Raw genomic sequence first — 17467 nt, forward strand, 5'->3', positions numbered from 1 at the left:
AAGAGTAATAACAAGGATATTACTCTTGCTTCAATGACATTGAGTCAGAATTTCCTTGTCTAAGATTATTCATGTAATTGTTTCTTCAAAGATTTTGGGCAGCTTTATCAAAAGAACTTGAAATTGAAGTAGAATTTAATAATGATTTGTACCAATGAATTATTGTGACAGACTGTAGATTTGTCTTTGAGCCTACTGACAGTCACCTGGCAAATAGGAAAAATGGGGTAAATTATATATTTTTTATTATTAGGTAGAAGGAAGTACATAAATCCTTTAAAGACAAACAAATCTATATTTAATCCTAAATTTTGAAAGAAATGTCTGATGAATAATTTAACATAAGAACATTGAGTGATGAACTGTCACTACTTAATAATTTTTTTAGTGCAAAGGCTATAATGGATTTCAGTGTTTGCTGAAAAGGTTTTTGTATTCAGAAAGCAGATAATTGTCTCAGAACATATTGCTTGATTCTAGGATATCATGTAAGATGCGGTATTGATTTAATAATAGCTCTTGGAGGAAAATAAAAACTGCCACATTGAGTAATGCTACATAGTAATTTATATGAAAATTTAAAAGATGACAGTTAAGGAAATATGTGTATTGTAGAAAAGTGACCAGCATCAACAAGTAAATCAAGTTTTAAGAACTGTGATGTCTGGTTTTTCCAGAAAGATATCAAAAGGGCTCTATAACTTTGCACTGCTCATTATTTATAAGATGATATTTTTTAGCAAAGTGTGAGGGTAATGACTGAATATATGAACTGTAAAAATGAAGCACAAGACACATACCGTGTGCACACATGGTTGGTGTGCTGTAGTACCTTTAGAAATGCATTTTGGTGAATCTTTTAAATAAGGAAATGTAAAAGTAGTGAGTTCTTGGAAATAAAGGTGATGCTGGAAAAAAGGTTTAGATGCAACATAATCAGTATAATAACAATCCACAATTAGTTATGTGGGTTTACAACATGTTTCTTTTGGTTTTTCTATGTCTTCAATAAGAAGAAAAATTTATTTCCTCAGTCTTTTGTTTTCTGTCGTCTTTTTGAGCTTCTTCTATTTTACCCTCTGTTTGGAGAACAGCTAGACATTGAATGTTCTGTGCTTGTGCCCTTATTGAGATTTTATTGTCAGAGTAGGCCTATTATATTCTTTTGTGAATCCTATTTTAAGGTACTTGTATTGATATTTTTCAAAGCAGAAAGTTTTGTGAAAATGATATTAAAATTTTTTGAAGTCATGAAAATCACAGAAACCAAATACATCTCTGATCTACACATTTTTTTCTATAATAGAGATCAAATCTTCACATTTGTAAGCAAAAGCTAAGCTTTCCTTGACTTGTTACATTGAGACAGTTCCCTTAAACCAAATTTCCTTGCATCGTATTCTTTGGGTTTACTCTTCATTATAGTCTGATATAATATATTTAACAATGCTTCTAACTTTTAAGCTGTTTTGTTTCTTTAGTCTTTTGTATTGCTCGTGACTATAAGGTTTTATAATTTGAAATAGTTTTAACATCATAAAACACTGGTGATATATCATTTCTTTATTACTTTCCCAAATATGCCTTTTATTTTTATGTACAAGGGCTTTTGGGAATGATTCTCTCAGAGGCTTAAGCTGTGCTTTGCCTTCCTTGAGAACTGAAATTATTTGGTAAGCGCTTGCTTTCTTTTTAGCTTCTAATTTTTCCCTATTTTATTTTGTACATGATATTTGTTTCAAGGTCAGAGGTTCCGTTACAGTTACTATGATGAATCCCAGGGGGAGATTTATAGATCCATTGAACATCTAGATAAAATGGTAAGTCTTTCAGGTGTGGGGTTTTAATGCTCTAAGATTTCTTCTTTAATTTCAGATTAGAGATTCAAAACTTAATATGGTGAAATATACAATGGACTAATAATTCTTTATCTTTAAATGTGCAAAATATAGTTTGTAATCATAAGAATATTGATTATAAAAATAATCCCTGTTCTATTAGTAGAAATTTCCTTCATCTTAATTTTATTTGGTTAATGAGACTACTTAATAATAATTAGATATGGATTTTAGATACTGTCTGAGGGAGTGTGTTACTTTTAGGGACAACAGGGTACTAATGCCAATTCTCACTGTTAAGCAGAAAAAACCAGAGCAAATTCTTGGTTTATTTTATTATTTAATTCTATTTTTGGCCAATTAGGTTTTTCTTAAATGGGATTGCAATTTGTTATTTTAAATATAGAACCTTAGAATGATTTTATTGTCATGTGGCCTAGGAATAAAGTAGACATTGATTCTGTTGTTTTCCTTGAAGTAGTATGGTAGTGATACTACTTCTTCAGTATTTAAAAAGTCATATAAATTATTTTGGTATCCAGTCATAAACAGAATGTTAAACCTAGCAGGTATTTCAGTAACTTGCTATGACTTTTGACAAATCCTTTGAAATCTCTAGTCCTCAACTTGAAATCTTTAAGATGAGAGAATTGGAGTAGATGGTCTCTAAATTGTCTTTAAACTCTATCAGCATTTAAGTCTGTTATTTGTTAAAATCAGCTGTACCACTGTGTTGAAAGCTTTATGCAACTGCTTTAGTGTAAGAATATTTAGTCTAAAGTAGATAAAACGATTTAGTAAGAATCTGGATCTGAACCTGCAGATAGATTATATTGCATAGTACATTTTATTAAGAGCCAGATGGAATGAATTCAGATTTCCTTAAGAGATTTTATTATATTTAAATTCATCTTGTTACTTTAAATGCAATTATGGCCTAATATTTTTAGCTTTTGGATTTTGTCTAGATTTTAGTTTATAGACTTTTCTTTTGGCTTTATTATGTTGTCATTTCAGTTGCTTAAATCTTTTCCGACTTCTAGTTCTAATATATTTTTGAGGTTTGGTTATCAGTTGCCTCAGAAAACTTTTCTGGTTAATTCCTCACTTATTTTCTTCATACAGTAAATGCTTACTGGGTGTCTACTGTGCATCTGTCACTCTGTGCAGTATTGATGATATTAAGAAGAAAGCATGGTCTCTGACTTAGTGGAACTTCCAGTCTAGTCTTTGAATAGATTTAAAAAGAAGTTACTACAATATAGAGATGTAAGAGATATTTAGGAGGTAGTGTGGACACAATGGTCTCCTTACTGTTCCTCAGAAGTGCTGTATGTGTGCCTAGCTTAAAGCTTTAGCCCTTTTTGCACTTGACTGTCTCACTCACCTTATGACTCTGTCAGCTTTCACCTTCCCGGTGAGGCCTTCTGACCACCCTATTTAATTTTGCATCCTGTACACTCAACCCATTCAGCATTCCCAACCCACATTACCTGGCTCTACTTTCTCTTCTAATAAACTAAAACTTTTACTTATTCATTTCAATTTTGTTAGTCAGCTATATATATTTTTTCACTGATGTGTCTGAAATGCTTAGAATAATGATTTGAACATAAATAGGTGCTCAGTAAATATTTTTCAAATGAATGAATTATTGTTTATGACCTTCCAATATACATAATTAAATGAATACCCTAATGGTAAATGAGAAAGACATAAAATGAAAGTAATTTATAACAAATTAATATATATTTAATAATGTATATACGCAGGCAAAACTCTTATTAGCAAAGACATAATGAAGTGGTTAGATGCTTACACACCATAATATCATTAATGTAAGAATTACAAGTGGGAATGTACACAGTTATTTTGTATTTGTGACTCACATTGCTAAGTTGCATTACTGGGTGACCTGATTTTCCAAATGGTGATCAATTCTTAGTAAAGTTGTAAACTAAACAAAGTATACAGCCTTCCTTTACTTTATAAAGCAGTTCCATTCCTGGGAAATCTGTGTATTAGAATTGTATAAAACTTCTTTATGTTTGTATGTAAAATGGAGTTAGGAGAAAGGTAATTATAAGCAGGTTTGTCGCCTACATGGACATGTGGGAGTGTCGTGGGATAACAGTACTTTGTGTGTGGGACTGGCTTGTTTTTGCGGGACAGTCAGCAACCCTGGACCCACTAAATCCCCCAATTGTATCTTCTCATTATTGGGACAACCCCAAAGTGTGGCCACACATTTTCATTGTGCCCCAACGGTGGACAGTTGTTCTATGAACTAACCCTGCTTTATTCTTCATCTTAGTACTTAATTACTATGTGCCAGTGACATAGTGTTTGTTGGTAATAACTTCCTCTATAAGATTATAAGCTTCATGAGATCAGCATCTTTGTCCATTTTGTATTTGCCTGTCAGTGGGAACTCAGTATGTATATTTGTTGAATGAATCAATGGAAGAATGGATGGGATATTGGTGAGAAATGAAGCTAGAGGATCTACAACAGACTGTTTAAAGAATATTAAATAGGAAAGTGATAAATTAGATTATATTTTAATAGATCATATAGCTGCAGTGGAGCAAATGAATAGTAGGGATGCCAGAAGAGACATGAAGAGATTAGTTGTGTAATTCAGGTGAGAAATGGTCATTTAGACAGTAGATGGGGTAGTGATGGTAGGAGAGAGGGACGGGCTGGATGTATTCAGTATATTTAAAAGACAAATTTATGATAGGACTTGGAGAAGGAAGAATCAAGGATGGCTCCTAAATATCTTATTTATGTTACTGGTGGAGTGTTGCTCTTCACTTAGATCAGAAGCACAAAAAGATAAGCCCACAATTTTTAGGAGGTAAGGAGATCATAAATCATATTAGGGACTATTTGCTGTTGCCTTTGACATCTAAGTGAAGATGTCAATCAGGTAGGCATTTGAATTTTCATTTTGTATTTTTTTAAGATTGATTGATTGATTGATTTTTAGGGAGGTAAGAAGGGAGGCAGAAAGAGAGGGAAGGTAACATTGCTGTGTGAGAGACATCACCCAGTCTCCTCTCGCACGCCCCCACCTGGGGACTTGGCTTACAACCCAGGCATGTGCCCTGACAGGGACTGAGCCTGCAACCTTGTGATTTGCAGGATGATGCCCAACTCACTTAGCCACGCCAGTCAGGACACCACCTAATTTTAAGACAAGATTATTTTTAAAATGTTTTTCTTTATATTATCAAAATGCATTGGCTTGGCAGTCATTTTTTACTGCATTTACTGTGTAGTTGCTTGTAGAGATGTGGTCCTAAACAACTAGATGTGATCTTATAGAAATTTTACTGTATTGGGACGGAGATACACATTGTTTAAAAAAAGGTAAGGATGCATGTAAGTTAGTTGCCGATAGTGATGTGTGCCATTACAGCAAATACTAAAAGGGCATTTAGATAGCTAATGATTCGAGGCTGATTGGAGAAGGACTTCCTGAAGAGGAACACTAAACTGAGATATTAATGTTGAGGAAGAGCAAACCAAGTAATGATGAAAGGGAGGACCTTCTAGTGTAAAGACCTTAAGATGGGAAAGATGCTGGTGGCTTAGAAGGGGGAAAAAAAAAAAAAGGCCAGTGTTGCAGTATAGTAGGTAAGGGTAAGAATGATACAAGTTGTGATAAAAGAGATAGGCAGGAATCAGGTAATGCAAGACTATAGTCCTGGCTAAAAAGTTTATGTAAGTGCAGTGGGATGTGAGATGATGTAATTTACATTATTTTAAAGGTTACTCTGGCTGTTGTAGAGAATAGGTTCTACAGCAGTGTCAGGAGTAGGAACAAGGGGCGTTGGAAGTAGTTTAGGGAGAGATGATAGTTGGTAATTAAAGCCAGCGCAGAGATGAAATTGTCTACTCTAGTAATCATTAATCATTAATCTGTTTTTACAACTGTACTAATTTGTGGAACTTTTCAAAATCGATTTGCTCATGCCCGCCCCTGGAGATCCCCTTTCAGTAGTTTGAAAAGAGTCTCAAAATCTTTATTCCTAAAATAGTTTGCAGGTAGGCTGTCACCACTATGGTTCCTGATTGGTTGAAGGAGAACAAAATGTCCTTGTTTTCTCCAATATTTAGCTATTTAAATCATTTGCGAACTTTAATTAGGCAACATGTAATTTTTCAAATGTAGGAATTTGTACATCAGTGAATGATGCTTTCAGCATAAGGAAGATGTTTTCCTCAAAACTTGGCGTATCTGTTATTCCAGAGTGAACATAATAGTTCATCCTTTGGAACTCTCTAGAATTGCGTACACATACTTTAATATTCTTTGTTATTCTATATTTGTGGTATATATAAACATCCATACTTAACAATTCTTTTAGCCTTGCTACTAACTCTATGTTGATTGTTAGTTTATATTAAAAGTACAGTTTTATTTGTCTCTCTTGATGTACATGATCAGTTAGATAGATAGACCTTGGTTTCTTACTTTAAGGCAGAGCAGAAAAAAGTATTTACCCATCAGCATGATTTTCATAAGTTTTCCCAAAAATGGTTCCTTTTCTGCTAGCTAAGTCTTTGAAACTTCAAAAAGTGTAAGCAGAGTCGTGAGCTTTAGGTAACTTCTAAGTCTGCATCTGATTTACCTTACTTTAGATGTCACAAGTTACCAGAGCATAACATTAAAAATTTTATTTAAATAGCTTGGAATACAATTTCTGAATAAGTAACAAATATTTGCTTCAAGTTAATATACTCAATTTTAATATTTGATGTAACATTTGACTTGGAGATGACTTTTGTGGTCCATTTATTGAAACATATATTTATTTATAGAATTTTTAAATGGCTCATAACTGTTCTGTTCTTTTATTAGCATGTTGTTAATTCAAGTTACAAGTCAATTCTGGGAATTAGAATAAGTGATAAATGGATTAAGAATGGTTAGCTCTGTTTATATACTCATATATGTATGTTTTTATACTTAGGTGTATATATGTATACTCACTGTTAGGCAGAGTCTTTTTTTTTAAATTTTATTTATTTACTTTTGGAGATAGGGGAGAGGAGGGAAAAAGGGAGAGAAACATCAATTGTCGCCTCTCACATACCCCCAACTGGGGGCCTGGCCTGCAACCCGGGCATGGGCCTTGAATGTGAATTGAACCAGTGACCTTTCAGTTCATGGGCCAGCACTCAGTCCACTGAGCCATACCAGCCAGGGTTAGGCAGACTCTTACATAACATGTTTTCTTAATTGACTTATGTAACCAAATGGTAAATATTGCTCTGTATATTCCTTTTTTAAGGTGTCAGTTTATGTTATAAATAATCTTATTCATTTGAGAACCAGTATCTTAGTTTCTATGTGCAGTCTTTTTAGAGCAAGTAGTATGAAAGTTCTCTGTATAAATATTGCAAAAAACGTTAGTAATTCTAATTATAATAATTGTACATTTTGAAAGTTTGATAGCGTGAAAAGAAATTTTTAAGTGTAAAATTTTAGATTTAACCTGTTTAAAATTTGTGTGTTTATTAAGTTTTGGTTCTTTTTGTTTTCAGAAAAGTCTTATTGATGTAGTTATTAAAAAACTAGAAAATAAATGAAAGTATTTCTAGGTTCTAAAAACAAAAGAAAAATAGCTGTTTTTATTACAAAACGTTTATACTTCTAGCACTTGAGTATCTTGGGAATTAATTATGTAAAATAAACACATAAAGAAATAAAAAAATATATATGTGAAAACTCATTGGATCTTCCAAATGATGTATTGGGGGGAGGGAAGGTAACTAGTTACAGAGATGTAGATTCTGAAAATCATAATGTTATCATAATGTCATAATACTACTGACCATGTTTTTGGTCATTAGTACTTTGTAATTTCAGTAATTATAGTGAAGAAAGCAGAGCATATGTTAAGACAGTGATTTTTGCTAACTTTTTAGATCAACACTTGAAAACATTAGCTATGTTTTATGTATATTACATGATCCTATGTTACTTTTTCTGTACCACTTTTGATGTAGACCAAAGTTTCAATGTGGACATTGGCAAATTCTGATTTGGCAGAGAGAATCTGAAAAAGGTCATTGTAGTCATCCTTATAACTTTTTTACCTTCTACATTTATTAATAGTCACTTCATTGTCTTTGAACTTCAACTACTTATCTTCCTTTCTTCCTACTCTTGAAAGTGAAATTTTCCTTTTTTGTCTACTCATTCTCCTTTCTCTTGAACTTAGGGTAGTAATTTCTTTAATAGTCTTCAGTGCTGTACTTTTAAAACATCATCAAGATAGCTATTTAAGATAACGATTTAAGAAGGCTATATATCATCTTTAAGATAGTACATTGCTTCTTAGCACTGCTATTTTTAGGGTGATTTTTTTTTCCCCATAAAATTTTTTTCACTCTAAGACTTTATCTTGATGCCCCTTTCAGAGGCCAGAATATTTCTTCCCTAAAGGTGTACCCATCTCTCTAACATAACTGTATATCCTTGCCAAAAAAAATTAGATCCTACTGATTCGATAATATTGTGATTAATTATGTGTTCATAACTAAAAGACGTAATTCCAGTTCTTGTTTTGAAAGGCCTCTAAAAAAGTTTTACAATTCTTTTATGTTTATTTCAGAGGGAGATGATTTCTGGGTGATAATATTTAAAGTTAAAACTTAAATGCTTTATTATATATAACCTTTTAAAAAAGGGGAGATATTTTTTGTTTTACCGGAGTCCCCAATTTCAGTTCTGTCAGTTAAAACTGCCTCTTTAGTTTAGGATTGCCACTGGGATTTGACATTGCAAGCTTTTTTATCCATTAGAGAGTGAGAACAGTGATAGGTTCTCTTCACCCTGGTCCCCTCAAGGTAAAGGGTTAGCTTTCAGTTGAGGATTTCTTGCTGAAGCTACTAAATTCCTTATAAATCCATCCCGATTTATATCTTAGGGTTGAATGGGTAGTGACCACTTTACTGCTTCATATGGTTAAAATCATGGAAACAAATAGTATGCAAGCTCTATGCAAGCTTCCCATTACCAGGACCTTAGGTTCACCAATCTTATCTTCTAACATTTTAAGAAATAGAAAAGTTAATTAGGCATATTTGAGAAGCATTTTATTTTTCATCGGTTTGGAATTCTGGTAGTAGTAATTTCAAAATTGTTCACATCAAAGCATAAATATATACAAAAGCATATTTGCCCGTGTTCTTTATTAGTTAATGAACGTCCCATTTTGCAGTTTTATTATCATTATTGCTGTTGTTTGTGTACTTCATGAATTTTTCAATCATAAAGCCTTAAACTTTTCTCCTTTATAAAAAGCCGTATCTTTTAACTATCATAGTCTTCAGAGAATTGAGTGTAATGAAATTGATTCTTGCCCTGGTAGGTACATAACACACTTTAGGGAAGTAAGATTTTGACTTTAACTCTTTATATTCTACCATTACAATTTTTAATTGTTGTAATTTAACCATTATCTCTTCATTTTGAACACTTTATTTAGTAGTGTCTTCTCTAAATTTATAACTATATCTTTCTATATGAAATTTCTTGGTTAGTTGCTTTGAATTCTTTGTCTTCTAAAGTGGGATCATTAGTTGCCTTCTCTTTGAATTCCTCATGTCAATATATAAATTAGATAAGTTTATTCAAAAGTGTGCTTTGAGATTCTGACATACATACCTTGGAACCTCAATGTCACATAAATCATTGATGAGTGGGATTCTACTTAAGTAAGCTGTCTTAGACTTCATCCAAGGGCATTAAAAGTTCTCATATAATATGTATACTATATTATTTAAAGAGATTATTTAAAGAATTATTAGTATGTCTTTTGTTACACTATATCAAGCAGAGTAGTCAATGACCAATGAGAAAGAGCCTGGGATTAAAAATTTCAAGGCAAGCTTTTAACCTTTTTTTAATGTCTCAATTTTTTTTTAATCTTTAGAGAGTTATAGCTTGATTATCTGTATTGATGAACGAAATTTGTTACTTTATCTCTCTATTACTACTTGACTTAGAAATATATTGTGTGATTTTCTTCATACCAGAATTATAATACTAATTGTTTATTTAGGTTTAACTTTTAAAAAAGATTTTATTTACTTTTAGTAAAAGAGAAAGTGGGGGGAAGAGAGGGAGAGAAACATCGATGTGTGAGAGAAATATTGATCAGTTGCCTCTTGCATGCACCCCAAATGGGGACCAGGCCTGCTTTTGGTTTGTAGGGTGACACCCAACCAGCTCAGCCCCACTGGTCAGGGCCTTAAGTGTAACTTTTAAGTTAGTTCATATGTCTCTGAGCTTACAACAAGATAGCTATTTATCTTGAGAGAGCCTTAAATGTCAGTGGGGACTGTTGATGTGGAAGCCTTGTGGTTGGCGGGAGAAACCAACCTAGCTTTAAACACTGGTTGTAGAAAAGTCTGAAAGTGGCTAAGTGATGTACAAACGATTGAAAGTTGATTATACATGTATATGCCTATCTTTTAGATTTTTTATTTATTTTATTATTTGTAAAAGAATGTGATGATGTTTATAAAAGACTTGAATATCCTGGAAAAAAGTTTCTTTTTTAATTAAATTTTGATACTGCCACAGCAATATGTATATGTCATCTACTGATTACTATCATTTTTCAGATGACTGTTCATCTGCTTACTCTGGGTGCTTTTCCACATTGCTTGTTTTGTTAAAACATGTTGAATATTAATTCAAAATCTACACAGTATATTAGTTAATTCCCTAAACTACCATTTACATTTCTCCCAGAGGATAATTAATGCAGTTTATTGAGAACAAATGTAAATTATTTTACCAGAATAAGAAAACAAGGTAAGGTAATTGCTGTATAAATGTGTTATAATCATTAATTCATTTGCCCGATTCAGATGAGTTAAGTTGCTCTATATTAATGTATTATGAAAACATTATTTGAATGCATTTGCAGAATAGGGAATTTAGTGTAAAGAAGTGTCCAGGTCATAGTGGTTGTCTTAACAGTAGTCTAAAAACTTCGATTCTGAATAGAAATCTTGAAAATGAAGTATTGTTATTTCAAATATTAAAGAAATAAAAAGCTTTTTTTTTTAAGTTCATTAAAGACCTATTTTGTTCAATCTCTTATTAGTCTTATATGGGCTGAAAATTAATTTAAAAATATGTAAGCAATGTTTTTAATTTATATTATCTTTTATTGCAAACCTACATAATTACTGATAACTTAAAATGTCTTTCACATTGTTAATATTTAAGTATAGTTATGGAAATAGTTAAATTACAGTCAACTCTTATTTATGCCATTGGTAGGAGAAATATAGCATATATGGGAAAAAACAGGCATATATCAAATTTAATTTTAGATTTGTATGAAAATTTTGACAACAGATTTACTCGTGTAAATATATTTATATAAGAAAAATATTAAATTGTGAAATGTTTGAGGATTATGAGCTAAATAAAAGCTAGTGAAGGTGGTGAAGAAAACATACAAGGAGGTCAGAGAAAACTAAATTGGGGATTGAAAGTTTTCCATTAATAAAGTGTAGGTATTATTGAGAGTTGACTATAATGAGATGAGCTTTGAATGAATGAGTTTGGTATTTCACAAGGTTTATTTAATGTATTTTATATATTTCTCTTTAATTGAAAAATTATAGTGTTAAGCTCTAAATAACAGTTTAAAAATGTAACTAGGAAGTAATAAACTGTGTCCTTTTTTTCTTTTTCTTTCATTTTTTTTTTTGTCTCTCTCTCTCTCTCTCCCTCTTTTTTTTAGGGTATGAGTATTATAGAACAATTAGACCCTGTATCTTTTAGCAATTACTTGAAGAAATACCATAACACTATATGTGGAAGACATCCCATTGGAGTGTTATTAAATGTGAGTATCTTGAGAGAGCCTTAATTTTTAATGTTTGATCCTATGATGTTTTAAAATATCTTAAATATCTTAAAGCATCTGTGATACTTTATTAGCATTGGTTTAAGTATATATAGTCAATTTTCTTTCTAGTTCCTTTAAGAGAATTTGGAGTGCCATTGTCTTGGTTACTTGAATAAAGTTATTTATCACTGGGAGACAGGCCAGTACTTTCTTTTAAATACAGAAAGTTACTTAGAATACAGACCAATTTTTTTAGATCCTCAGCCAATTCCAGTATGCTCTTTGTAAATATAAACCAAAGTAATCTTTTAAGAGATACGTTCTTGTATGAATGAACCATGGATGTGGACAACAGTTGACTGTGGGAGCAGGGGGTGGAGGTGGGATGGGTGCAGAGGGGTAAAGGAGGAAAAATGAGACAACTGTAATAGAATGAACATGATTTATAAATTTAAGAAAAAAATACAAAATAAAAAATAAAAGTTAAAAAAAAAGAGATATGTTCTTATTGATTTCTTGGTTTTTATTTAGTGTCCTAGACTCTGAAAAAAATAGATGGAACCAGGTTTTGATCTTGAACTTTAGATATATACAAGTTAATAAAGCAAGATAAATGACATGTATATGTTTTTCCCTTTAGAAGAAAGACAATAATAATTCATTTAAGAAATGGCGATAATAGGCAGAAGTATTGGTTAGCTGGATTTTGAAAGAGATAATAACAATTTTTACATTAATGAAACAGTATGGATTTTCTGAAAGAAAATGCAAGACTTTTTAAGAATGAAGAAAGTGTATGCTAGGTAATGGAAGGAAAAGGTAACAATGGGCTCATTGTTTGGAAAGGCAGAGAAATAAGGGAGAAAGTAATGTAGTCTAAAACAGTCTTAGGGTAGGGGTTGGAGGTTCAGAGTTAATATGATGTGAAAGACAGTTCATTGTAATTTCTATTAAGGGTTTTCTCTTAAGCAGCAGTGAGAAACAGGAGGAAAAACCTGTTAAGAGATTGAACTAATTTCTGAAATTTAAACTAGAATGAGCTACAAGAATTTCCTAACATCTAAATTGAATCAAATAACATTTTTATAAAATAAGTGGTGAACCAATGAACAATTAAAGTAAAAATCCTCGTATACCCTTTGAAACTTAATTTATATGCATTTCAAACTTAGCCAGAATCAGACAAGAAAAAACTACATTTCAAGATAGTAGAAGTAGCTAAGATTTAGTTTAGAGAATAGAGAAGAAGATGCTGTGAATTATTTGTTTTTTTGTTTTTGTTTTTTAAGTGGCCTTATTAAATACGAGAACAGGTAGGCATGGAAGATGATATTTATCTAGAAGCTATGCTGGAGAACTTCTTTGATAGAATTAAATAAGAAGTTCTCATTTCATCCTATTTAACGTGAGATAATGAGAAATTCAAGACACAAATGAAGAGTGAAAGAGATCTAGGCTTCAGCTGCGAAGGGGACAAAGTTAAGCCACCAACACATTCAAAGAGTGCTCACTTTTTATATGGTGTCTGTCTTAACCAATTTTTTCTTTTTCCAGGCTATCACAGAGCTGCAGAAGAATGGAATGAATATGAGCTTTTCCTTTTTGAATTATGCCCAGTCAAGCCAGTGTAGAAACTGGCAAGACAGTTCAGTGAGTTATGCAGCTGGAGCACTCACGGTCCACTGAAGCTCTGAGTCCTCAGGGATGCCACCTGCACATACTCATACTCTGTTCGGGGTCCCAGTCTAGCCCTTACCAAGATACTGGTCCTGGTGTGGGGGGATTCTGAAACCTCAAACTAATAGAACTTTCTTCTCTTCTTTTCTAGTAGGTGTAGTCCTTCCTTAATTTCAACTCATTAAAAAATGCTTTATAGTTTAGGGCAGTGGAAGGAAGGCTGGCATCAAATATTTTGATCAAAAAAGATGGCAATGTAATGGCCCAGTTGTGGCAGTTTTCTGAAAGTAACTTGTAAAGCATTTACCATATCCTAAACTTGCACTCTTTGCAGACTTGTGCACATATATTCCGCTTTCAGAATAGTTTTGCAAATTGTACACAAACAAAAAAGGTGGAAGCTTTTTAATAAAGAAATTGCATTTATAAATGATCTGTATTAGAATATAATAATTCTCCAGTTATAGTCAATTACTACCCGTGTTGTACAACAGATACCTTCTATTTTAGTTGCTAATAAAGGGCTACACAACTCAAAATAGTCTGATTTAAACTTATTGCTCTGTGGTATATATGAAAATTGTTTTTATTAATTCATCTCAGAATTTTTATGTTAAAAGTGGTAAACTTCAGCTCTTACATAAAAATATGTTAGGATGTATTTTATATTTTGCATATTTATGTGATTTTTTTATCACAGATATTAGAATCATATTTTAAAGTTAGCTTTTTAAATGAAATATAGTTTGTTTTTGTGTGTGTGACATCACTTTGTGTCATTACTATATTGTACATTCAAGATTGGTAAAAGAGCATAGATGTAGTCTTTTCCTTCAAAGATTGTGTTTGATAGGCAGTAGTCTGCAAATGAGGAAATTGAAGAGTGTTCTAAAGTTTTTCAAATCATTGCAGACCATACACTGCTGCTATGCTTTTTTAGTGCTCTAAGCAATTGGACTTGAATTTTTAGTAAGAAATCATTAACAATAACAACAAAAAGCCACCGGATTTTATTATAGTTCTAAAATTTTTTTGTCACGATTTTTGGTGCGGCTCTTCCAACTAAAATAATGGTATGGTGTTGTATTTATTTCTTTAGCATAGACCAATTCTAGTCATTTTGGGAAAAAAATCTAATTCAATTAGTTAATTATTGGCCACCATGCATGTAATAGACTATACCTATTTTAATCTAACACTGGGTACCTTCATTACATTGGAGAACGTTTATTTCTCCAATGTATGCCGGAATAGCACAATTTTTAGATGCCTTGCACCAATATTATTTTAAGACTGCATTTCTTATTTACTAAATATCAACTTTCTATGTGCAAGAATTGAGATAAAATAATGCTATCTTTTGGATTCAGAATTACCCACCTATACATATGTGGAAATTATACTCTTACATATTACTGATTTATTTCCCATCATTTATATACACAAATGAGTGCTATAAATATTTATTCCTTATTTATTATATAGACTATAAAAATTTCAAAATTGACTATAAAATGAATTTTTAATGTTTTCTGAATATAAAACTAATACATGATTGTTATGGAAAATTTAGAAAATACTGAAAAGTCTAAAGAAGAGAAAAAATTATTTGCAATTTCACTATCCAGAGATTACACTGTTAATAATTTTTTGTATTTTCTTTCAGACTTTGTCTATGCTATTTATATGTATGAGTGTGTATATGTGTTGGTGTGTGTGCATAATAACAATATTGAGATTATATTGACCATATAGTTGTATAGCCTACGTTTTATAACTTAACATCATAAGTACTTCCCCATGTCTTTGAAAATGTGATTTTTAAAAATGGCTGCTTAATATTCTATTGTATGAATATACCATAATTGAACCCATTCTCTTTTTGGATATTAGATTGTTTCTAATATTTCACAATTATACATTAATAGCAGGATGGATATCTTTGTATGTGCAATTTGAACTCTACATTAGACTAGCTCTGTAGGGTATATTCATGGGAATGGGATAATTGGTTTAGATGTTGAGAACTTTTTAGCTTCTTTAAAATATGGCCAAATTACCCTGCAGAAAGTTTGTGCCAAATTAGCAATATATGAGTACTCATACTGCTCCTTCTCCACTATTGATTATCTTTTTAATCTTTGACAGTTTATTAAGCAAATGTTTGTTCTTTTGATTATTCTAATTAATGAGTGGCTTTACAATGAATCATTTTTCATTCTGTAATTTTCTAGTTGATTGTTTAATAAAAAACACACGAGGGTTGCTTAGGTTGAGTGGGCAGTAGCCTTATTAGTATATTTGCTGTACATTTAAAACTCTAGAATATTTCAGCATCATCTACTCTTCCCTAGAATATGAGCATATCTTTCATACTTAGTCATTAAGTATTCCAAATTGATAGTTGAATGTTGGGTTCTAGTTCTGCCTCTGCTACTAATTAATCCTCCCACCATAAATATTTCATGTTGTGTCAAAACTTTCTCATCTGTGAAATATGGAGGTGATCTCCTAAGCACTTCCAGTTTCAAAACACTTTAATGTTCTGACTTTAGTCTTTAGAGATTCTGGTGTCATTTATGTTAACAATCTACATGAATTACATTAGAAGTATTATCTTTTGATTTCAACTCTACATACATGAAAATGAAAGTTTTTTTAACAGAAAAGAAAAAGTAATATGTACTATTTAATGTGTTAATATTACCTAAATTGTTGAACTTACGCTTTCCTACTTTAAGTGCCTTTAAAAGTGTTTGTATTTGAAATCTGAAATGTAAAGGAAATTATTATGCAGTTCTATATAGTTTCTTCTTTATTTTTTACTTTGAGTTATTTGCAACTTTTTTTTAAACCTTAGATTACACAGAGCAGTGTATTCATGGATTCTTCACTATTTCACTAGTGAGTTCTTGAGATGTATGTTAAAGATTAGCTCAGTGAGCAGGTAAGTAAATTCTTCATCTTGGGTGAGCAACAAATCTTCATACAGAGTAGGATAAAGGACTATTCATTTATTCTGTTGTTTATATTTAGATACTGCAATATGGATGGTAGGGATCCTGAGTTAATTAAATGGTTATTGTTGCAGATCTCAACTTTTCTTTGGTAGCAAATAGTTCATTACCCTAGATTAGAGGTTGGCAAATGTTTGGGGTAAAAGGGCCACATAGTAAATATTTTGGGTTTGGCCTAGTAAATATTTTGGGTTCTGCATGCCAAATGGTCTCTGTTTCATCTATTTACCTTTGTTATTGTAGCACAAAAGCAACCATAGACAATGTGTTTCACTCAAACACAAAAAAGACATTGAGCTGGATTTGGTTCCTGCCTGGTAGTTTGCTCTACCCTGCCCTGGATGGTAGAGTTCACCTGTAGTTAAAATAATTGGCTAGTAATTTACACTGCAACAAGTGGTTCTACCATCCTAACCCTCTCTCAATTTGATGTAGTCTAGTTGCTGGGTTTGAGTGTTATTTAGGATTATAAAGGTAAGTGGGAAGTGGGTCAGGGAAACTAGGAACTTTTAGGAACTTGAGTTAAAGCACTTTGAAGCCGTTTTATTTGCTGGAGCCCATTGGAGGTTTGCTTTGCTGCCATAAATTAAGAGTGACAAGTTGGGGGAACTGATTGGTTACTGCAAATTATTTAAATTATTCCAAGCACTTGGTTACCTTGATGGTGGTAAAGAATGGATTAGATGGACCTTTTTATCTGAGTATTTTAGGATGCTAGACCAGTAATTTAAGAGAGATTGTGAAATGAGAGACTTTATTTTGCCATGTAAAGACTTTTGGAAAAACAGCTATTATCTTGTATCACCAACACTATATTTCCTCCTGCCCCCAATATTTAGAAAGGACATACACTCTGAATAAAAGAGTTATTTAACCTGAATAATTTTAAGTTGATGAAGAAATTACTACACTCTTCTTCTCTCATTTACTCTAGATCACTGAAAATCTCATTAAGTATCAGTCCATAGACTGGCAGTTGGGAAGTGCTGTGACATAGTTGCTGAAAGGCCTAATGTAGTTATAAAACTATTGTTGATTAGGAGAT

At 31.9% G+C, this 17467-nt stretch overlaps 1 protein-coding gene across 3 annotated transcripts in view; it reads left to right on the forward strand.

The window, feature by feature from the left end:
- MEMO1 (mediator of cell motility 1) overlaps positions 1-15803 on the forward strand; it is a 104170-nt gene extending 88367 nt beyond the window's left edge. Inside the window, exons 8-10 of one of the 3 annotated variants that reach the window (XM_054568189.1) lie at positions 1744-1820; positions 11621-11725; positions 13283-15800. In XM_054568189.1, coding sequence (XP_054424164.1) covers positions 1744-1820; positions 11621-11725; positions 13283-13414 — 314 coding nt within the window. In that variant the 3' untranslated portion in view covers positions 13415-15800. Of the gene's footprint in view, positions 1-1743; positions 1821-11620; positions 11726-13282 lie in introns of all 3 variants that reach the window. The other 2 variants (XM_054568200.1, XM_054568208.1) reach the window with 2 other exon arrangements.
- Positions 15804-17467: the final 1664 nt, after the last annotated feature.

This window comes from Pteronotus mesoamericanus, unplaced genomic scaffold, assembly GCF_021234165.1.
Source record: "Pteronotus mesoamericanus isolate MK-2021 breed Mesoamerican mustached bat unplaced genomic scaffold, CSHL_Meso_final contig_101, whole genome shotgun sequence".
In the NCBI taxonomy this organism is placed as follows: Eukaryota; Metazoa; Chordata; class Mammalia; order Chiroptera; family Mormoopidae; genus Pteronotus; species Pteronotus mesoamericanus.